At 53.1% G+C, this 20858-nt stretch overlaps 8 protein-coding genes across 8 annotated transcripts; 3 read left to right on the forward strand and 5 right to left on the reverse strand.

Annotated features, from left to right (window-relative positions):
* Positions 1–4: 4 nt before the first annotated feature.
* Positions 5–1623, reverse strand: BDZ83DRAFT_623775 (uncharacterized protein). The gene has a single exon (XM_060508397.1). The coding sequence runs from the start codon at positions 1550–1552 to the stop codon at positions 209–211; it is 1344 nt and encodes a 447-aa protein (XP_060364219.1). The 5' UTR covers positions 1553–1623; the 3' UTR covers positions 5–208.
* Positions 1624–1992: 369 nt separating this feature from the next.
* Positions 1993–3136, reverse strand: BDZ83DRAFT_623777 (uncharacterized protein). Its single transcript, XM_060508398.1, has 2 exons — positions 2893–3136; positions 1993–2840 (listed from the first exon to the last, which is right to left on the reverse strand). Exons 1-2 carry the CDS (start codon positions 2990–2992, stop codon positions 2059–2061), a joined length of 882 nt encoding a protein of 293 aa, XP_060364220.1. The 5' UTR covers positions 2993–3136; the 3' UTR covers positions 1993–2058.
* An 867-nt stretch (positions 3137–4003) lies between these two features.
* BDZ83DRAFT_700732 (uncharacterized protein) lies at positions 4004–5029 on the forward strand (the record flags this gene model as incomplete). Its single annotated transcript, XM_060511434.1, has 2 exons — positions 4004–4390; positions 4495–5029. Exons 1-2 carry the CDS (start codon positions 4119–4121, stop codon positions 5027–5029), a joined length of 807 nt encoding a protein of 268 aa, XP_060364221.1. The 5' UTR covers positions 4004–4118.
* A 140-nt stretch (positions 5030–5169) lies between these two features.
* Positions 5170–8009, reverse strand: BDZ83DRAFT_623781 (poly polymerase catalytic domain-containing protein). The gene is made up of 3 exons (XM_060508399.1): positions 6897–8009; positions 5544–6839; positions 5170–5485 (listed from the first exon to the last, which is right to left on the reverse strand). The coding sequence occupies exons 1-3, from the start codon at positions 7731–7733 to the stop codon at positions 5363–5365; spliced, it is 2256 nt and encodes a 751-aa protein (XP_060364222.1). The 5' UTR covers positions 7734–8009; the 3' UTR covers positions 5170–5362.
* Positions 8010–8937: 928 nt separating this feature from the next.
* On the reverse strand, positions 8938–10560 carry BDZ83DRAFT_579299 (F-box domain-containing protein; the record flags this gene model as incomplete). The annotated part of the gene is made up of 1 exon (XM_060505221.1): positions 8938–10560. One exon carries the CDS (start codon positions 10558–10560, stop codon positions 8938–8940), a length of 1623 nt encoding a protein of 540 aa, XP_060364223.1.
* A 731-nt stretch (positions 10561–11291) lies between these two features.
* BDZ83DRAFT_623789 (von Willebrand factor type A domain-containing protein) lies at positions 11292–15413 on the forward strand. Its single transcript, XM_060508400.1, has one exon. The coding sequence runs from the start codon at positions 11754–11756 to the stop codon at positions 15273–15275; it is 3522 nt and encodes a 1173-aa protein (XP_060364224.1). The 5' UTR covers positions 11292–11753; the 3' UTR covers positions 15276–15413.
* A 17-nt stretch (positions 15414–15430) lies between these two features.
* Positions 15431–16418, reverse strand: BDZ83DRAFT_359943 (uncharacterized protein). Its single transcript, XM_060502571.1, has one exon. The coding sequence runs from the start codon at positions 16296–16298 to the stop codon at positions 15585–15587; it is 714 nt and encodes a 237-aa protein (XP_060364225.1). The 5' UTR covers positions 16299–16418; the 3' UTR covers positions 15431–15584.
* Positions 16419–17054: 636 nt separating this feature from the next.
* BDZ83DRAFT_752827 (glycolate oxidase) lies at positions 17055–19232 on the forward strand (the record flags this gene model as incomplete). Its single annotated transcript, XM_060514260.1, has 8 exons — positions 17055–17354; positions 17413–17605; positions 17692–17800; positions 17855–18385; positions 18445–18674; positions 18756–18937; positions 19004–19107; positions 19166–19232. The coding sequence occupies 8 exons, from the start codon at positions 17055–17057 to the stop codon at positions 19230–19232; spliced, it is 1716 nt and encodes a 571-aa protein (XP_060364226.1).
* Positions 19233–20858: the final 1626 nt, after the last annotated feature.

Raw genomic sequence — 20858 nt, forward strand, 5'->3', positions numbered from 1 at the left:
TCACGTTCGGTAACTCTTTTGTTGTGGTGCTATTATGTAGAGTACATGTATACATATGCGGTCAATAACCTAGAAACAAATTGCTATTTCAGACCGTTCAAAGAAGCCACATCCACATCTCACGGTGATTAAATGAGCACTGCACGCCTTCTTCATTGCAACGATAAGTAATCAGCTAATCAATCCGTAACGCCAAACTTCGTACAGCTCAAATACAAGTCCCATAGTCTACAGAAACACAATCTCCAGTGCTCACAACCCATTGATCTACCTTTTCCAATCCCCATAGAAGAGTGAACATTAGCCGAGCGAATTCATCAACCTCAGCAGCCCGAATCCCTCGGGCCACCAGAGATTGCCCTTTCAGGCTATGGAGAAACAAAGGGTCCTCTTTCCGCGCGGCGGCTTCCCAGCGGGCAGGTGAGGAAGCTTCCCAGAGCTCACCGCGGAGCGTGATGCAGACGTCACCGGCACAGTCATGGGTCCACGTCTCTTTGAGACTGGTGTATACTCCGGTAGCCATACTTGTAAGAAGGAATGTGCGACGGATGGACTCTGAGAGAATGAAGGCTTGGTACAGGCTAGTAACCACGTCCGTCTCGATGGTTTGAGTACACGACGTCCTCGACAGGAAGTTCGGAAAGATGGGCGACGTCGTTGCATCTAGCGCCGCCGACTCCCATAGCTGGCGGGCCCAGAGACGTAGGGTATCTATCAAATTCTCCGCTTTACTTCTTCGAGGTATTGACGGGGAGAAGAGGCACAAGAGCAGATGGATCAAAAGAGCCTGTGTGCGCGCCAGGTGTTGCCTCGTCGAGAGGATCGGGAGAAACGGTGCCTCGTCTGCGGAGTTGGCGGCTAGGAGGGTCATGATGTAATTAGACGACACGGCGTCAACGACGTGCTCGTTATCCGGGGTGATGGTTTGCGCTATAGCAATAGCTGCGTATGCGTCCTGGATACACTGGGGCATGGTCGTCTCGGAGTAGAGGTGCTGGTGGATGAAGGGATTGCACCCCTTGTGGAGGAAGCGGACGAGCCAAGATTGCAGTCCGCGGATGAAGTTGGTAAATACCGCGGCTGGCGGAATCGACACCGGCGCTTCGCGTTGGTAGTCGATGGTCCAGGATGTGGATTGGAGAAACCAATTCAAGCCTTCCGCGTTGGGTACAACCGACTGTGAAGCGCCATCGGAGTTGGTCTGGGTCATGGCGGCGGAGGAGGTGGAGGAAGATGCCGTGGTTGTCATCGTCGTTGCGGCGATATCTGCAGCTGGCCCTGGTGCGGATGCCGGAGCAAAAAGGGCTTCATCTAGCACGACCCCGATACTATCGATGCCGCTTCCCGGCCACGAAGCCTCTAGATCCCATCCCGACCCCAGTCTCGAGCCGACGTGGCTGGATATCGGCGCCTGTCTACTTCGTCGGACAGTAGGATACGTGCAAACGACTTCCTTGTCCAGACACCGTGAGCAGGCCGGGAGACTCTGGTCGCAACGCCTCTTTGCCTCTACACAAGTGAAGCATGACTTTTGTTTCGATCTGCGGGCCATGATGAGCTGATGGGTTGTTGGAGCCAAACAGGTTACTGATTCTTTGGTGACCGAAGAAGCTGAGATGTTGGAGGTCTCGAGAAAGGTTGTCCGAAACAAGGTTTGGCCGCGGGAGCTAAGTCAGACGCGGAGATCTGGCGGAGTTGCCTGCGGAGATGCAACTCCTATTTCAAATCGTGTGCCCACGGGCCAACGAGGCGCGGCCCGACGAATTTGCATGGAAATTGTCCTTCAAGTTCTAACCCATGGAATCGACGAAGGATTAATTACCCTCATGTTCTGCTCTTGGGTCAGCAGTCAGTTGGTTTTGTCACAGATGGTTTCTTTATCAATAAAGTGGACAATGTGTGCCTCAGCGAGGACATATTACAGGTTAACAATGCAAGAAGCAACAGAAGACATGGGAACTAAACCCCCGAAAGCAGATTGCTTAACGAAACCTTTCTCGTTCATGATCTATATAGTGCCTGAATACCCATGTGCAATTAACCTCCCTCAGGCTAAGCTCAAACTTCGAACACGAATTTCTCTTCACCCCGCTTCACCCTCCAACAGTTTGTAGCCTCTAACAGCTCCGGACACCCCTTGACCAAGAATCCCCATTTCGTAAAGAAGTTCTCGTTCGCCTCCCACGCTTTCGAGTCCCAGGGTTCGCCCCATACAATCAGCGAAGGCTTGTCGCCGAGATCCTCGTCCTTGACCTCCAAAATATCAGCGCATAGCTCGTCGTCGTCCAGATCCCCTTTGACTACCCCGACGAGAACGTTGTCCCGGAGGCGAGGGAAAGGGAACAGATCGATCCATGGATGGTGAAGGACCGTTCTTTGCAGGAGAGTAGGCTGCAGGGCTGGACTGGCTATGCGTGATTGAAAGGGGATCAAGGGGCCATAGGTATTATATGGTGAGATGTAATCTGATCGGCATAGGCCTTCTGCGGGAAACCCCATGCACGATGCGTTGTGAGCGAGGGCGGCGAGAACTCGTAGTCGTATGAGAGTATGTAAAGCTTTTGGTCTAGGAGCGTGGAGAGAGTAGTCCTCGTATACTTGCTGTATGCGTGTTCGAGCCAACGCTTGCCGTCGAGGACACTCGATGAGCTCGCATCCGGCCAATAACGTGATCAATATGCTCTCGTCATTTCTAACGGCGCCTATCAGACTAGCTGCTCCAGCTTCGGCTTCGTGCTGTCTGATGGTTGTGTCTCTGACTATTGTGCAGATCACGCCCCGGTTATCTGATTCTCCTGAACTCGATGATGCCTGATCGCCCTTTTTTCCATGTCTCCTACCTGGACAGGGTGAGTTCATTGGGGTTTTGCATCTTCCTGAAGCAGTACTAACGATACGCGCGCTGATTGAGCTTATTTTGCAACTTTTTTCTTCGCGCTTGATCAGATATGCCAGCCCAATTGTCGCTGGGCTCCCAAATGTCGCAAAACATCACGCACGATTACAGACACGATTGTCCCTAGAGTTTCTGAGCAATTCGAGTTGCCGCACAAGTTTAAGCGACTCTCGGATGGTGGCAATCACTGTGGTAAGGGCTCAAAGATGGGGTGCAATGATGCGAGGGGAAGAAGTTGATGCTTGAGTGCAGGAGAAATCGGAAGCCACTGCCGGCGTTTAGAGTTTAGAGTTGCTAGCGCGGGGCCTAAATCCGGCGTCCGATTGCCCCGCGATGACTTCATAAGGAAAGGGCATGTTGCTGAAATAGCTCCTAGGCCCATCCATGCTGTCTTGGATGTCGGGGACTAGCTGTTTTTTCTTTTGACATACCCATATCGACATATCTGGAAAGTGTTAAATCCGTGGTTGAAGCATTAGTCAAGTTCGTCCAAAAAGGACCGCCGAGAACCTACCAGTTATGGATGTGCAGTTGTTGGTACACGATGGGATGAAACTGACTCAGATGGCGGGTATTCAGCAAAACTGCCCAGTCATCCAAAGTCGCTAGCTGCCACCCCAACCTTTTCGATCAATTACAAGCAGCGACTGTCATCTCGTCTGAAAAGCAACCTGTCTCACGGTAAATTCTTCTTGGATGAGGGATGGATTGTGGCTGTCTTAATCCTTTGACGCCTGCCCTACCGTGCCTACCTACCTTACAGCAGGGCTGAGCAGACGATCCGCCCATCATCCAGGGGTTGAAAAGTAAGCAAATTGGCAGATCGAATCCTCATAAATCCGTCCTGGTATGTCGCAATGCTTTCTATTGGACCTCGGGCGAGACCCAAGAAATCCGCAGCACCGCCTTGCCTGGTGCGAATACTCCGTAGCGCACTCGCACTCGCTTAACAGAGTAGACTGGGTCCCCCATGAGCGGCCTCCCGAGCGGGAGCCGGGGGACATTGTAGGTCTGCGCCGAAGGTCCGTCCGGCGTGAGCTTACATGATCGGAGGCATCGTACGTACAAATGTAAAAGATCGTTCCGTAAGATCATTGAAGAAGTTTTACAGTATTTGGATTGACTTGTTTTCCTCTTAACACTGGTTCACTTTTGGTGTTTCTCCCCTTCTCAACATCATCAAAACCTACACCCGGCGAGCATCAGCAGCAATAATATCACAATGGCACGCTCCTTTCGATACCGCGACGGTGTAGCAATCGCCCAAATCATCGTCTTCCTAATCTACCTCGCCTTCGGCATTCTCTTTCGCGTCCAAAAGAAAATGGGCTGGTTCGGCATCTCCTTCATCTCCACCATCCGCATCGTCGGCGCTGGCTGCATGCTGGGAACACTCACAAACTCCTCGCGCGCAGTCTGGGCCGCCATATTCGTCTGCGAGTCCCTGGGTCTCGTTCTCTTGACGTTTGTACTGCTTGATCTGCTCAAGAGGGTGTAAGTTCCCTCCTCCCCTTACCCTGCGCCCACCACTTGTATAGGGTAGAAAGGCGCGCATATGCATTACGGATCAGCGCTGACGTATTGCCCCGTGGAAACAGCAACTCCTTCGTTCAGGTCCTAACACAGTGGCACTTCCGCATCCCCGAACTAATATGCTGGGCCGGTCTCGGCATCTCCATCGCAGACTACATCCTCGCAGCCAAAAAGACGTCCGACGCCACGGCGCCCGGCACGCTCACGAGGGCAGGCGTAGGCCTCTTTGCCGCGCTCTACTTCTGGGGTGTGCTCCTCTTTGTGCTACTTGCGAAAGAGTGGAAGCGGATCCCGCAGGCAGAGAAGCGGGCCATGGTTGGGTTCGCGGGGTGTTTTCCCTTTATGGTGGTGCGGATCTCTTATACGATTGCCTATGTTAGTACCGGGGAGAAAAGGTTTAGTGCAGTGAGTGGAGATACGACGACGTATCTGTTCATGACTGTGTTGATGGAGTTTGCGGTACTGGGGTGTGTGGTTTGGACCATTTGGGGGTTAGACAGAGTGTATGAGCAGGTGGAGGCAGTGCGTGGGAAAGATGCTGGTGAAATGGATGATCTCGTCGAGTCTGGAGGGCAGAGGTCTGGGCGCTCAGAGAATTGATAGACCTCAACTTCCTGTAGAGTTCAAAATGTCGAATACGTCAAATCCACGGTTACTAACCAATGGCACGGTGATGTCGAATGTTGTCATAGCATATTCACATATGATGGCAATGAGCAAGCAGGCAACATGCATGAATACTAGCAAGTCAGTTGTTTCTTTTATTTACCTAAATACATCGAACGCCAGTTGCCAGTGATAACGGAGTAAAAGCTAAAGACCTCTTACCTAGGCCGAATTCCATGCAAATATGCGACCCCGTCTCGAGGGTCATGATACCTTTTATCTGGAAGCAATGCTATCAGATCCTTGTTTGCCCCTCCACTCGCTGCCTCACATCTTGACGCGGAACAAGTAACGGAGGCGGACTTGGGCAAGGTCGTAAGCAATATACTCGTTATACATGAGGTATGCGCCTGGAACATTGGTTGGGCCTGGTGTAACGCTCACGTCAGGCTGCGGAATCGTTAGTATTAGGTCTTTGCGTTGCAATTGGGGCGCGGCTTGTCCTCACCATTTGGATACCCTTGAGGTCCGGGTTGACGCAGCTGGCATCCTTCCATTTGCTCGGCCCGGTATTACCCTGACCCCAAGTGGACCACATGCCGCCCGCCTTTGCATCATCGCCAGCATTATAGCTCGCGTTTGTAAGCTTCTGTATTGGGTCTCCCAGCTCGGCCTCGCAAAGCAGCAGCAACGCCTGGCCCCCTGAGTTATAGGAGGCGCAGTAGTTTGCTGACTTGCTCGACATGTCTGCAAGGTAAATGCCCTTGCCAAACATGTAGCCCGACACGGGGGCCTCAGGAGGGGCGATTCGGAGACCCTGGCTGAGAATACCACCATAGTTGGTGACTCGGGAGCCATGCCACAACAATCTGCGGTCGGACTTGATGGATGAGAACTCGCTCTTTTCGAAGCGCTCCAGCTCGCCCTGTCGTTCAATCCGGAAAATGTCCTCGATCTTGTAGGTGTGACCGTGGGTAGAGCCCTTGGATCCATTCAGATACTCGGCAAGAAGGGTGAACTCTGGGCTCTTGCGGTCGAGAGGAGTCATCTCCTCCATTCCGAGACCCTGGTACTGTCTGTCGGCTTGGTGGACGTCCGTGTTCTTGCGATCAACCTTCATAAGGTCCGCTGCGACCTTCATGTCGGACAAACTGTCGAGCAAGTCGACTTCTTTCTTCAGCATAGCACCAGAGCCAATGATGGGTGGGCGGTTGCGACCAAAGGCGTGGGGGATCAGCGAGTAGTACGAGTTGGACAAGTGCTCAGTCGCAGCCGGGACGGACATGTGGTATTCGGAGTCAGCCAGCGTGCTGTCGTTGAAAAGAGCAGCCAAGTCTTTAAGCACCTGGAAACCCCTGAGAATGGTATTCTTGCTGAGCTTTCCGAGGGGCAGCTTGTTGGCATCGTAGTTCATGGAGGTCATGGCCTCGCGGAAGTATTGCTGGTTGAAGATGAGGCCCATCAGGTCCTGCACCGGTTGAGGAAGGGATGATTTGACGGGGTCTGCCATGTCGTCGTCGCTGTCGTCGTCTTCCTTTTTGACATCGCTGGCCGGCCCCTCGTCCTCGTCGTTTTCATCATCATCCGAATCTGGCTCGTAGCTACGCTCAACAAAAGCATATTTGCCGGGCTTGGGAGGGTCTGCGCGCTTGGCCCAGGCGATACCGCTCTTATCTTTGAACTTCTTGTCGTAGTTCTTCAATGCGTCATCGAGACTACCGTTGCCGAGGACAGCAGACTGGCCAAACTCTCCGACTCTGCCCCAGCGGGTCCACGTCTTGAAGGTTTTGCCATCTTGGACAAGCTGTGGGAATGATTAGATGACGGCTTGGACTAGTAGCATGAGCGGGCGTGTACATACCTGGATACGATAGAACTTGTTGTTATTGTTCGAGGCGTTTGTCTGGTTCAGAGATGCGTCGTAAATGACACCGTCAGGTGCAATGTAGACATTCCCCTGGACCTTGCAACCCTCGTCAAGAGGAACCACGATTCCTTTGGAGGCGGTTTGGGCGTCACCGGTTGCAGCCTTCTTTTTCACGTCGGTCTTGTCATCAGCATCGTCAGCCGCGACCGGAGAATCAGCAGCCTTCTTCTTGCCCTTGGCACCGGCGGCAGCTTTTTGCTTCTTCACGTTGGGTTTGGCATCAGCATCACTGTCATTGTCAGACTGAACATCTGCCTTGGCGCGTTTCTTGCTTGCGGCACTGGCCTTGGACGTAGTGCTGGCTTGAGACTGCGGCTGCGAGCCATTCTGCTGAGAGCTGTTGGACTGCGCTGAAGCTCCATTCTTCTTTGTGGAACCGTTGGTGGCTGCAGCTGGGGCGGCCTTTGCCTTGGTTGTTGTGGGTTTGCCAGGCTCAAAATCGCTCTCGGCGACCTTGGACCCCTGAGACTCGGACTTCTCGGCCCAATCAAGGGTGACGATGAAGATGCCATTCTTCTGGGCGGAGGCAACTTTGGTGGTTACAGCTTTGAATTCCTCGAGTGTTGTAACAAGGTGGGTAGTCTTCTTGGTAATTGACTTAGTGATGCCCGCACCGAGGGAGGAAAGCCACGACTCAAGATCCGTTCGCTTCTTGTCAAAGGTGCCACTGATGGCGATGACAGTGCCAGCCAATGGCTGGGCCGCAGGGGTAGTGGGAGCAGCGCTCGTAGCTGCAGCAGCTGTTCTCCCTGATCTCCTTGGAGCGGACATTGTGGGCGGGATGTGGAGGTTATGCGGCAACGTATACAGGGGAGCTTGAGTAAGGGAAACAAAGCTTCGAAAGTATGACAGGGGGGTCCGTATTGAGTGACCGAGTCCAATTGATGGTGGTTGAGTGAGACTCTGAGATGGAAAAGAAAGTGAAGATCAATAGCGCAAAGATGAAAGGGAGTCGAGATGATTTATTTCGCTGTGCCTCCTTTGACTTCGGATCAGAAAAACAAGTCAGCTCATTGCCAATTGGAGCTACCTCACCTTGTACCTTGGGACCTTGGGACCTGGGTGGAAGGTGCCGCACGCTTTCAGCTCCTTCTGGACGAACCAACATGGTCCTGCAGGCACCAACGCCGCTGGTGCCTGGCGCACGAGCCACCGCGACTGCTCGAGGTCCTCACGAGTTCACGTGCCGTCTCAAGCTACAATATCAAGGTTCCACCGTACCACCTACTAAGGGTACGGAGTATCTCACTGGCGGGCACTTTTAGGTGCCAATCAAGGTACCTGGGTACTTGACGATGTCTCCCCCCTAGGTAGAGGTGCTCTTTAGTTTTAGAGGAGCTCCTGCCTGGAGCAATGCCTTGGCTTCAAATTGCAGTGTACCTCAACTTTGCCATCTGAGGTATCTGAATCGCTTCATGCTCATCCGTTTGCCAACCCTGATTGACTTCCTTGAGCGGGCCAGCTGCCTAGATATGTACATGGTGGATCCTTTCATCCCGACTCCAGGCTCTATACCAGCCGGAATACACCTCGAGAAGCAATTACATGGCCAGCATCACCAGACGGAAAACCTCAAATCCTCGACTCGATGGCTGGACATCCCCTCCAGTCACCAAGATTCTCTGGGAGCCCCAAAAAGTGTTCATCATAGGAAGAAAAGTCGAGCAGAATTACGACTCGGGCCTAATTGTACTCTTATACCACCGTCTACTGAAACACGATCGGGTAAAAGCCTTGCTCGTAGTCTATCGTGTCTTCGAGGCCATCCAGCACTTCCTCAATCTCATCTGGAAAGTAGCCTCCTGACTCCATTTGTTCTGGATCGGGTATCAAGTCGTCAGCCGTTATGTAGTTTTCACCCCTCGCCAGCTCCGTCATCCTATTCCACGGCCACTGAAGCAGCTACCACGTTGACTAAACCGTATGACTCTAAAAATGGCGCCTCGCAAGAGCTCAAAAGGGTTGCAGCACGTAATTACTGACCTTGGATCGCTTCCATTATGTCATCTTCCAACATGTCATTGTCCAGGTCGTCGTCCATGCCATCGATGCCATCGTCAATGTCGTCGTCCATGTCACCATTCGTATCCTCGTCATCTTCTTCGTCCGAATCCGGGTTGCGCTCACGCTCGGGCGGGATATCAACCATGATTTGCTTGGCCAAGTCTCCCACAAAATGCCTCCAGTCGATGCCTGTGTACTCGCGTCTGGCCACAGTCTTGTCTGGCACCCCATCTGTGGCTTGAACCCACACCCTGGTGCTCGTCATAGACATGCGCTGAGCAGGACAGCCGACCATGATGTGTTTCAGATCGAGGTTAGGAACGTCGCGCAGACTCTGGAGGAATCGAGCCCACATGTTGATAATGGAAATGTCGCCTCTCGCGTTATAATCCCCTTGGACAGCTCCTGTACGGGCGAGGAGCGTAACCTTCCACAACTCGAGATTGCTGAGTGTCGGCGCAAGCTTTTGCACAACTTTGAGAAGCCTCTTCGGCTCAACTTCTACGAAACCCAAGTTAACCTCTTCGAGGTGGGAGAATGCCACCGGAGCTGGAGGCGTCGGTAGCTGATTATCGTAGGGTTCAGAAATAGCGCTGGATGCAGGTGTACCCAGCCAATCGATAAATTCATCGACAGCATCAGTGTTGTGGCCTGGGTGTGCAAAGTTCAACCGCAAATGCTTGAGGTTCGGCATGTAACCCAAGAAAAGACGCAGGAGATAGTCGTATCGACGCCGTTGTTGAGTGCCCATGCTACCTGTGAGTGACGTGACTCGGAAGGGGCCAGTTGCTACGTTCACAACACTCATGAAGGTCTCGATGCCCTCGAGGACGGGGACGACCTTGGGCTTCAGGTATTTGGTGAAGAGGTTGTAAGCGTCGTCAGAGGGCACGCCTTGCTGATGGCGGTGCAGTTCGAAGGCACTGGGCCGGGCAGCCGCGTTGCCTAGTGCGGTGAAGAGGGTGATGAAAACTTTGTTGGTGTAGGTAACCATCTCATCGATAGGTATGCGCAGAAGATCTACTCCGGTATCCTGCCGGAGCGTGGTGGCGCCGTAACTCGCCCAGCTGACCTCAAAACCATCCCGAAAGCCCCTTCCCGTGGAGTGGTAGTCACGGATGCCAACAGTTTTGAGGTTCTTGAGGTTTCTGAAAGCTTCCGTCAGCATAGCGACATCTTGACCGCTGTTCACTAGGGTGTGATGATCGGATTGGGCTTCGCGGTAGCGGGTTTCATTGGCTTCCTCTCCTGGGGAAAAGTAATGACGTGTGAATGTGTTGAGGCCGATGATGACATGGTCGAGACAATCACTCAGCCGTGACTTGCTGATGTCGATGAGGGTCTGTAGGCTGAATTCGGTGAGCATGAATTGGCGTTGAGTAAAGAACTCCTTCATGAACATATTGAACATGGACTGTTCTATGGACCTGCATGTCAGACGAAGGTTTCCCAGGTCGGGAGTTGACAACTGATCAGATATGCGAATGAGAACCTCGAGAGGAACTTTATTGAAGGGCGATTTGGACTGAGGGTTTGCCGGTGCATCCATGACTGATGTTGACGGCTCTGATGCCCATGGCGTAGGCTGTGACATTGTGGGAGGGCGACAGCAGTGCGCCAAGGTATTGATGCACTGTTTTGTTCAAGGGGAGAGATTCGATTTTGAAATTGGGACTGGCAACAAGATTAGCCGAATAGCCTCTTCTTTAGAGAAAAAATAGAAGAGAGTTAAAGACTTGAGAAATACCAATATCTGTTGGGTCGATGGATGTAATGATCAGTATGGAAATCCGATGAATCGGAGTAAGTGGGGCGAGCTTCACGATCCAGGCAGAAGCGGGGAACTCGAAGGTGAGTTGCTGATGCTTTTCAGAACTCGGTGTCAGAAGCGGGAAAGAATTGGCCGAGACTGAAAGACTTGCACACTTCGAGATACCTAGGTACGGTAGAATAGGTAGGTATCTGCCTTGTTGCAGATGCTGGGCAGGAAGGAACTGCTGCTTCAGCCTTACCAAATCCGATCGTTGCCTGTCGGTACCCGTATGTCGATACCCGCTCTAGGTGGTTCATGCCTTGTGGTATTCGAATTCTGGAAGGTGACAGAGACAAGGTCTGATTGGCTTTGCGTGGTGGTGGAAAGTCAGCCTGGGGCGGAGTACGCAGCGGCGCACAACGTTCTGGTGGACAAAAGTGGAGATGGCGGACGATTATGGGGCGAAGCCACCCCTGCGAGTCACTGGATGCCCCTGTACGTATCTGTCTTCCCCTGCTAGCGTCAAAGTTGCTGACCAAAGACAGCTTTCGACCTGATCACCTCGGCCAATCAGATTTTTTCATTCAGTCTCAAAGCGAGCTGTGATTGGCTCTTTGTGGTAGGGAGCTGTTGCCTGCAATTGCCTTTGGTACCTACTTTGGCAGCGCTAGGTGACGCTTGACGAACGACCGAGAAGGAGCGGCCGCCAACGGCCGGTCCTGCCTTTGGTGATGGATGCATATAAGAGTCCTCAGGTTCTCAGGTCTCTGTGTGTATCCTCCTCTTCTTACATCAACCCATCTCAACCTTACAGCAAACTTCATCACCGCCTATCCCCTTGCGCATATTCATACAGACGTCGCTGGTACACGACGACACATCCCAGGGGCATCTCAGTCAACAACACAAAGTGGGACATTCCCAGCAGCCAGCAGAAAACAGCTCAATCTACTGCACCTCACGGCTAGCCATCCCAACGAGTCTCCCTTTTTCATCACACCACATCTAATCGACCCGACGAAACTACCTCCATCATGGTCTTTGGTCACCCCAGTGGCGGACCCGGTCTGTTTGGGGTCCAGCCTGCATATCAACACATCTGTGGTCTCTACTTCATTGATCCGCATCGCCACCAGAGACACGCACGGCAATATCTTCCCACACTTTCCCAGTCGGTGCACGCTCGCATCATTGCATCGACATCTCGGACAACTCTCACACAAACCTTTATCAATCCCTCATCGACGGCAGCCATCCCCGAGCTTCGCTACACCTTCCCCCTCTATGACGGCGTGTCCGTAGTTGCCTTTACCTGCACCATCGACAACACTCGTGTCATTCGTGGCGTTGTCCAAGAGAAGACTGCTGCTCGCAAGACGTACAACCAGGCTGTTGCCAAGGGTCAGACTGCTGGTCTCTTGGAGCAACTCCCTGACGCAAGCGATGTCTTCACCACGACCATTGGCAACGTGCCCGCTAGCGCCCAGATCGCAGTTGAGATTGAATACCTTGGCGAGTTGAAGCACGACGCCGAAGTCGACGGCATTAGGTTCACCATTCCTACTTCTATTGCCCCACGATATGGCGCATTCCCCGGCGAATTGCTGGCCAAGCCCACCAACGTTTCTGCACAGGACGGTATCCGAATCGTAGTTGATGCCCAAGTGCCGGCTGGAAGCTTTATCAAGTCGATCCAGTCACCTTCGCATCCCATTTCTGTCTCTGTCGGCTCAACGTCCACCATGGACGCCAGCGCCACACCATCTCTCCAGCTTGCGAGTGCCACCCTCTCCCTAGGCACTGCTCAACTGGAAGGCGACTTCATTGTCCAGGTCATTGCGACAAACACCTCCAACCCAGCTGCTGTTCTCGAGACGCACCCCACTATCCCTCATCAGCAGGCTCTCATGGCCACCCTTGTGCCCAAGTTCAAGATTGCTGCCACCAAGCCCGAAGTTGTCTTTATCTGTGATCGCTCCGGTTCTATGGAGGGAAACAAAATGCAAGATCTCAAGAATGCCCTAAGAGTCTTTATGAAATCTCTACCTGTTGGTTCCATGTTCAACATCTGCAGCTTTGGCTCCAGGCATGATTTCTTGTTCCCAAAGTCCGTCATGTATGACCAGAACACCATGGAGACTGCCATGCAACACATTGACACCTTTTCCGCCAACTACGGAGGCACCCAGATCTACAACCCCATCGAGTCAACTTTCGAGCGACGCCACATCGACCTTGATCTTGAGACTTTCGTCCTCACTGACGGTGAGGTTTGGGACCATGGTCGCCTCTTCGGCATGGTGGACAGACTGGTTCGTGAGTCCAAGGGCGCCATTCGTCTCTTTACCCTGGGTGTCGGCAGCGGTGTCAGCCACTCTCTCATCGAAGGCCTCGCTCGAGCTGGCAATGGCTTCTCGCAATCTGTCTCCGAGGGTGAGAAAATGTCTGGCAAAGTTGTACGCATGCTCAAGGGAGCTCTCACTCCCCATATCAATGATTATACCCTCGAAGTCAAATATGCCGATGCCGAGTCTGAGACGGAGCCTGAAGATGACTTTGATATCATTGAACCCGAAGAGGCGACTCGCGAGAAGACAGCCAATGGCAAAGAACCCGAAAAGCCCGCCAAGCCAATTTCCCTCTTTGACACCAGCGCAGAAGACGACGTTGACATGGAAGATTCCCAGGCTCAAGACGACGGCTCTGGCCTAGAGCGGTACTCCCACATTCCGACAGTCAAGCCGCCCAAAATTATTCAAGCTCCTTTCCAGATCCCGCCTCTCTTCCCTTTCAGCCGCACCACTGTCTATCTCTTGCTTTCTCCCGACAGAGAGCTGAGATCCAAGACTCCCGAGGCCTTGGTTCTGCGCGGCACCTCATCCCAGGGTCCCTTGGAGCTCCAAATTCCCATCACCCTGCTGGACGAAAAGGCCGAGACAATTCATCAGCTCGCCGCTCGCAAGGCTGTCAAGGAACTGGAAGAAGGCCGTGGCTGGATCTACCACGCCAAGGGTAAAGATGGCAACCTTCTAGAAGCACAGAATCCCGGCCGCTTCCCCAGCATGGTTGAGCGAGAGGCCGTCCGACTCGGCATCCAGTTTCAGGTTGGAGGCAAATGGTGCTCCTTTGTTGCTGTTGAGCAGAACGACATTCCAAACATCCCCGCCGCCAATATAGAGCAGGTCAACCCAGAGCAGGCCAAACTTGAGACACAAAATCTGTTCTCGAATCTCCAGAGGGGGTCAGGTCCTAGCTTATGTCGGGGAGGCATGGTTTCCCGATCACGGTCCCGAGCTCATGATGACGGTCAAAACTCATCAATGTCATCCGGCGCCGCTTCCCCATCAGCAACACGCGCATCAGTGTTCGGTATGTCAACCTCAACGGCTTCCTCAAACCCATTTGCACCACCTACCGGCGGTTCGTTGTTCGGCGGAGTAGGTTCTTCCAATTCCCAGCAACAGCAACATCGGACAGCGCCTACGGCCTTCGGCCAGCCCACCGGATCCTTGTTCGGCCACCCTGTAGCCCCTTCCCCGTCGTCTACTCCAGCTGCCGGTGGTCTCTTTGGTTCAAGTCCTTCTGTCACTGGTGCCTTTGGTGCTTCACCGAGAACTAGAGCATCTCGGGGCTTTGGCGGATCTGGCGGAGGCTTGTTTGGACAACCCACGGCTTCTGCGCCACCCAATCCAGCTTCCACCAGCCCGTTTGGCTCACGTTCTTCTGCCGCTGGTGCATTCGGCGCATCTCCAGCCAGTTCAAGGCAGGCTGGAGGATCTCTGTTTGGTGGAACTGGATCAGGTGGAGGATTGTTTGGTCAACCCGTGGCTGCCAATTCTGTCTCTTCCGTGCCCCAGACTGGAGGTCTATTTGGTAGCGCTCCTCATCGGTCTGCTAGTGACCAGTCTACATCTTCCGTGCCACAGATTGGAAATCTCTTTGGCAGCTCAAGCGCAGCTTCTCAATGGTCTGGCAACGGAGAGCCTCCCATCTTCCAAGCTGCCGCGCTGGCTCCTCCCACCGCCCAGGTTGACGCCGCTCTGCTGGATCTATACCAACGGGAGATGTCTGAAGCTGCAAGCATGCCCCTTCCTGGTGAAGATCCTGATGATGATTGGGAAAATGAAGTTGCCCCGGCTGCCGTCCCTGCTGCGGCAGCCACTCTCGACCTGTCGAAGAAGAAGAAGAAGTTTAAAAAGGGCCAAGATTCTCTCAACATTGTGCTACCGGGATACGACAACTTCTCATCACCTACCGATCCGTTCTCTGCCATAGTATCGCTCCAGAACTTCAACGGTAGCTGGGACTCCTCGAAGGAAATTTTCAACATCATTGGCACTACTTTGGAGGTGGTGAAGAACGCTTTGCGCTCGCTTGGTGTTGATGACGAGGGAGTCATGTCTACCTCTGCAGTCATTGCCTTCCTGCGCAAGGTCCTCCCAGAGGAGCGGGACAGCTGGGAGATGCTGGAGGAGAAGGCGGTTGCTTGGCTCGAGGGAGAGTTGGGGGAAGAGAAGGCCCAGAAGGTTTTGTTTGTTGCCGAAGGTCTCTTCTGAAGATATTGTTTTTGGACATGATAACGAGGTACTTGGATCTTGTCCATAGTCGACAGATGCGACGGACTGGTGACTGGGTTTCTAGATATTCGGGGATTGATGGATTGATATGAAAAACAATAAAACATTTACCGAAGACAAAGCCTCTGATAAAGTGAATTCGTGACATGACGTGCATCTATCTACAATGATGCTCGCTACCTCCGTCTATGGTCATCGACAGCGACCTTTTCCGCTTCCTAAGCGAATGATCATACTCAATGTCTAACGGCAAGTTAATCGGGCTTTTTGGTCCTCATGCAACGATTATCAAAGATCAAGCGTCATTACCGCCGCCTCGGTCCTCGACTCCCTTCCCTCACGGTAATCATTAAACCAATAACGACGGACAATCTCAAATCCAGATCTCCCATACGTCTTGCGGGCGGGTTCGTTGTCGTAGTCCACGATGAGTGATATCCGTGCTCTCTCCTTCTCCTTCCCTTCTGCGTGGGTAGTTGCTATTTCTGAAGCGACATGGGCTTTGGCGAATTCGAGTAGTTTGGTGCCGAGTTGTTTCCCCCGTGCCGACGGTGTTACGAACATGCCGTTTATGACGTATTGAGACATGGGGACGTCTGGTGAGGGTTGGTGTTTCGGACCAAAGTCTAGGAGAGAGGTTGAGAGGGTTTCTGCGTCGAGGGGGCCGGTTATTGTCAGTGTTGCTAGCCACTCTGCCGTAAGGGCTTTACCCAAGGAGGCAGAGTCATCGTTGTCTGTAGAAGATGTTGCTGAGGTCGGGAGCGTATCTGGGGATGGTGTCGCGTCCTCGTAGATGATTATTGTTGTCGCGCCGGGGTTCGTGAGGCGGGATACCCATTTCTCTGGGGGGAAGACGACCTCGCGGGCGTGGGTTGAGCCGAAGCAGGATGGAGAGAGGAGGAGGGATGTGAGGCGGAGGGATTTGTAGCGGTCGAGGAGGACTTGGAATATTGCGGGGGAGGGGTGGGATTTCGGGAGGGCTAGGGGGGTTGAGGGTGGCATTTTGAGGTTTGAGATTATTGAACGCTTTGACTTATGGGAGTAAAATGTGTAAAGCTCGTGGTGAGGTGAGAGGGTGCGGGATGGCGAGTGAGGTTGTGAGTGAGTCACTATCGTTGATGAGATCCCGGCTGACTTATTCGTGATGACCTCGGCGTCTTATTGGAGCGAATTTGCGACGGATTCTCATTCAAGTTGAGGTAGCATGAGTACCAATGTTGTTCTATAGCTCATACACTTCTTCATTCCCTCATTATGCTAGAATTCAACGCGCCGCGCTTACTCTGTGAGAAAGGAAGCCTCGAATAGGTATTTAAACACTGGTAGATAACGTATTGCAGCCGTTGAGCTGCGATGAGTGGCCGGGCTTCGTTTGTGACGGGACCAGACGGCTTGCCTCGGCCCAATCCTCGTCCGGTTTCCGGGGCCAGGGGAGGGAGATTCCCCCCTTGGTAGTTCCGGCACTCGTTGCGCGCGGCCATTGGTCTCACTGTCTTGCGACTTGAATTCATCTTCCAATTGACGAGTTTTAATAGGCCCACGATTTTATATTCTAAATTCTGCGTTTTGCACACATCCTAGGGTTTCCAACTTGAGTTATCCGGCGGAACGCGTCATTAGAGCGTTGCACCCGCCCTCTCAACCTCCCTTTGTGACGGACCATATCGCGGCTCATCAACGGGGCATTTGACTGACCACAACATCCTTCAGTCAACAGTCAACTTAGGAAAACACATCGGAGCAGAACGAGTCAAAACAATGGCATTCCGCGTACTCACGCGCTGTCGCGCTCTAACGAGTGGCACCAGTCGACGCGCACTACCCCGGCCGATTGCTTCAGGAACCAGCTCATCGAGAGCCAAGTTCTTCCGATCAGCTCACACGGGGCCACAATCCAAGAAAAGCGGTAAACTCATACCTCTCCAACTCTTGGTTCTCGGCGCCATCCCGCTCTTTGCCGGATACCTCATCGGCCGATCCAGCACCTCGGGACCGGCCATTGAGGGACAAGCGAAGCTATCTCATGTGGATTTCGCGAGCCGGAAGGAAATGATAAAGGTACGGTGAAATCCAGAACCACAAATCGCCGAGGAAATACGCTGAAAGGTTTATCAAGGCGGCCCAGGAGATCTCCAATGCTCTGGGTGAGGGCGCAGTCAGCTTCGATCAAGATGAGATTGAGGTGCATGGACACTCTGATTGGTCTACGTCAAACTCGAGCGGTCGCCCTGTGGCTATTGTCTATCCCAGAACGACAGAGGATGTCTCGCAGATAGCTAAGGTTTGCAACAAGTACAATGTGCCTATGGGTAAGTTGCCTCTTCAAACCTGAGCCCATGCAGTATCCTGTTCTTGGAGCTATCGCCACTGTCATCAGAGTTCTGACCAGTCTCAGTGCCTTTTGGCGCTGGCTCTTCTGTCGAGGGAAGCTTCTCGTCGCCATACAGCGGAATCTGCATCGACTTTGTGCACATGGACAAGATCATTGCTTTCCACCCTGACGAGTACTTCCCCACCTCCTTCTACCACGAAGACCACCAGTCCTAACACAAACCCAGCATGGACGTCGTCGTCCAACCAGGCGTAAACTGGGTGACCCTCAACAAAGAAATCCAATCCTCAGGCCTCTTCCTCCCGCTCGACCCTTCCCCCACAGCCTTCATCGGCGGCATGGTCTCCACAAACTGCAGCGGCACAAACGCCTTCCGCTACGGCACAATGAAGGACTGGGTCGTCAACCTGACCGTCGTCCTCGCCGACGGGCGCGTCATCAAGACGCGCCGGCGGCCGCGCAAGAACTCGGCCGGGTATAACCTGACGAGCCTGTTTGTTGGCGCCGAGGGCACGTTGGGGATCGTGACGGAGGCGACGGTGAAGCTCGCTGTCGCGCCGGCGGATACGAGTGTTGCGGTGTTGTCGTTTGGGACGATTGAGGAGGCGGCGAAGGCGGCGACGGGTTTGATAAGGAGCGGGGTGCCGCTTGGGGCGTTGGAGTTTTTGGATGAGGTGCAGATGGAGGTTATTAATCGGCATGGGAGTGAGGCTGTGAGGAAGACTGCGTGGGATGAGACTCCGACGTTGTTTTTGAAGTGAGTTGTGACTTTACTTCCTTTCTCTTCCTCTACTTGCGCTGACTTTTGTTGTTTAGGTTCGCCGGGACCACCGACGGTATCAGGGGAGATGTTGCTAGGGTCAAGGAGATTGTGCAGCCGTTCAAGCCGCGCAAGGTCTTCTTCGCCAGAAACAAGCAGGAAGAAGCCGATCTATGGGCCGCGAGAAAGGGAGCTCTTTGGACAATGACATCGATCAAGCCCGAGGGGTACTCTCTCTGGTCTACGGACGTGGCTGTGCCGATTTCGAGATTGGCCGAAATAATTAGTAAGTTTCGCAACCATGTCAATGTCTGATTATTACGTCGTCTCGAGGTCTAGAAGTTCGCTAATCAAATCTGTTTTACAGCATTGTCCAAAGAAGACTCTGGCAAGCTCGGTCTTTTTGCAAGCGTCATTGGACATGTTGGAGACGGCAACTTCCACCAAGCGGTCATGTATGACCCGAAGAACGAGGAACAGCGGGCTTCCGTTGCCAAGTGTGTTCATGATATGATGGGCAGAGCTTTGGAGATGGAGGGTACTGTTTCAGTGAGTTTTTTGTTTCCCTTGACGATAAAATATTTATCGACAGTCACGCTGATCTTTGACTTGCAGGGAGAACATGCCATTGGGATTGGAAAGAAGGGCTGTCTTGTTGATGAGCTCGGCGTTGATGCCATTGACTTCATGAGGACGCTGAAGCAGGCGGTGGATCCAAAGTAAGTCTATTGATCATCTGAATGGTATGCTTGCGCCATACTGACTACGTATTTTCAGATGGATTATGAATCCGGGCAAGGTGTTTGACCTCCCGAACAACTCGAAAGCCGTTGCTGCATCGTGATATCTATGTTGGTCTTTATTTAGAAGCCCGACACGGCAAAACGAATTAAGTCAAAGTGGCTGGTCGGCCGTCAGTCAATAAATCGATGAACCCGCTACTGGCAAGATATCTTCCTGTGAAAACTAAACGCCGTTCCAACGCCGACAACCACTGCCCGCTTCCCATGCAGTTGGTCTCGTTGGTCGCGACTCATGAGCCACCGCCAAACCTGCAAAAAACGTGCCTGAAACATGGAGCTGCATATGTGCCCCCTTGAACCTGCGGAGGGATCGTTGCAGTAGGCTACAATCAAACAACCAACACAACGTGGGGGCCGTCACGGCTCCCACGCCTCCAAGTTTTCGTTGTTATTCTCGCTGGCTGGAGTTTTCATGTCCACTGCCTCTACCTCGGCTTCGACATCTATCACTGTTCCAGTCTCTGCCACTAGCTCGTCCTCTACTACTATTGTTGCCTCTATCGTTTCTCCAGCCTCTACCACTATCCCAACTTCTGCCCCTGCCCCGACCTGTGCAGCGACTCCAGCTTCTACCCCTGCTCTACCGTCCGCCACTGCCTGTCCCACTGCCTGAGCCTCTGTCCCCTTCGCCTTCTTATACCTATTCAATCCACCTCTTACTGGGCCCGCGGGTGCCACCTTGCGTGGCGAGCACCTTCAACGCACACTCCTTGATCTGAGGGCGGGTGACGGGGAAGCCCTGCTCCGCCTGCGAAATTGCCCAGGCAGCCAGGGATCTCTCTTGAGACACGCTGAGGCGTTGGTATTTCTGCTTGGCCTCTCTGCATGCCTTCCTGCCGGGCGTGAGCCGGTGGTCGAGGGTGGTGTAGGGGATGCTCCAGTCTTTGGCGGCTTTGCGCGCGGGTTTGCCGTTGGATACGCCGATTCCCGCTTTTTTGATGTCTTGTTCCGTCCATTTTGGCATCGCGAACTATGTAAATGATTCAAAACTGTAGTCGAATTATTTCTTTCTGCATTATTTGACGCGTCGTGGCGAAGCTTGGTGATGGTGTTCAGAAGGTTAAAAAAAGATTCGGCTGAATGCAACTGCAGTGATCCCACATGGCCAGTGGGGTGCTCCTCATGCGGTTTTGGTGCAGCAAGCCACCCTTCTTAGCCTTGTCCGACACAAAATAGGGTGGTCACGACATGCAGGTCGCGACGAACCAACCTGACTCGAGATAGTGTTGCCTATCACCACTTCATGTTTCAAACTCGACACCCCTACGAGGGTCTTCTTTCTTCAGTAAGATGACAGCCCTCAATTTGCATGAGCAAGGAGAATGCTATGTTCTCAACGGCGCCGCAGCTTCGGTTGCCAACTTGCCATGATCTTGTCCATCGCCGCGTACCTGTGCTAGGATGATCAGCCTTCGACTAGAAATTAGCTTCCATCAATCTTATATTGGCTGCAACTCGCCTCAGCCTGTTAGAAGGCTGTGACATTTTGGAAGGTCCAGGGAGATCACAACCCAGTCATCGCAGTTGAGCACCAGGTTGGGCCCCTGCGTCCGGCTGAGACATTATTCAAGCCGGGGTTCTGCTGCGCCAACCGGCGAACTGCATGGGCTGAACCAACAAACTTCGCGTTTTGGGGATCAGGCTCGTGAAGCTCTGTCGGGGGTATG

This window comes from Colletotrichum acutatum (assembly GCF_030867785.1).
Source record: "Colletotrichum acutatum strain CBS 112980 chromosome Unknown BDZ83scaffold_55, whole genome shotgun sequence".
Taxonomy (NCBI): domain Eukaryota; kingdom Fungi; phylum Ascomycota; class Sordariomycetes; order Glomerellales; family Glomerellaceae; genus Colletotrichum; species Colletotrichum acutatum.

Bases quoted from the DNA above. Each gene is read 5' to 3' on its own strand.
- BDZ83DRAFT_623789 (XM_060508400.1), top strand. From the start codon at position 11,754: ATGGTCTTTGGTCACCCCAGTGGCGGACCCGGTCTGTTTGGGGTCCAG.
- BDZ83DRAFT_359943 (XM_060502571.1), bottom strand. From the start codon at position 16,298: ATGCCACCCTCAACCCCCCTAGCCCTCCCGAAATCCCACCCCTCCCCC.
- BDZ83DRAFT_623781 (XM_060508399.1), bottom strand. From the start codon at position 7,733: ATGTCCGCTCCAAGGAGATCAGGGAGAACAGCTGCTGCAGCTACGAGC. The intron at 6,840-6,896 runs GTATGTACACGC...TCATTCCCACAG, and splicing joins ACAAGTTCTATCGTATCCAG to CTTGTCCAAGATGGCAAAAC. The intron at 5,486-5,543 runs GTGAGGACAAGC...ACGATTCCGCAG, and splicing joins ACCTCAAGGGTATCCAAATG to CCTGACGTGAGCGTTACACC.
- BDZ83DRAFT_623777 (XM_060508398.1), bottom strand. From the start codon at position 2,992: ATGTTTTGCGACATTTGGGAGCCCAGCGACAATTGGGCTGGCATATCT. The intron at 2,841-2,892 runs GTTAGTACTGCT...CACCCTGTCCAG, and splicing joins GCTCAATCAGCGCGCGTATC to GTAGGAGACATGGAAAAAAG.
- BDZ83DRAFT_623775 (XM_060508397.1), bottom strand. From the start codon at position 1,552: ATGGCCCGCAGATCGAAACAAAAGTCATGCTTCACTTGTGTAGAGGCA.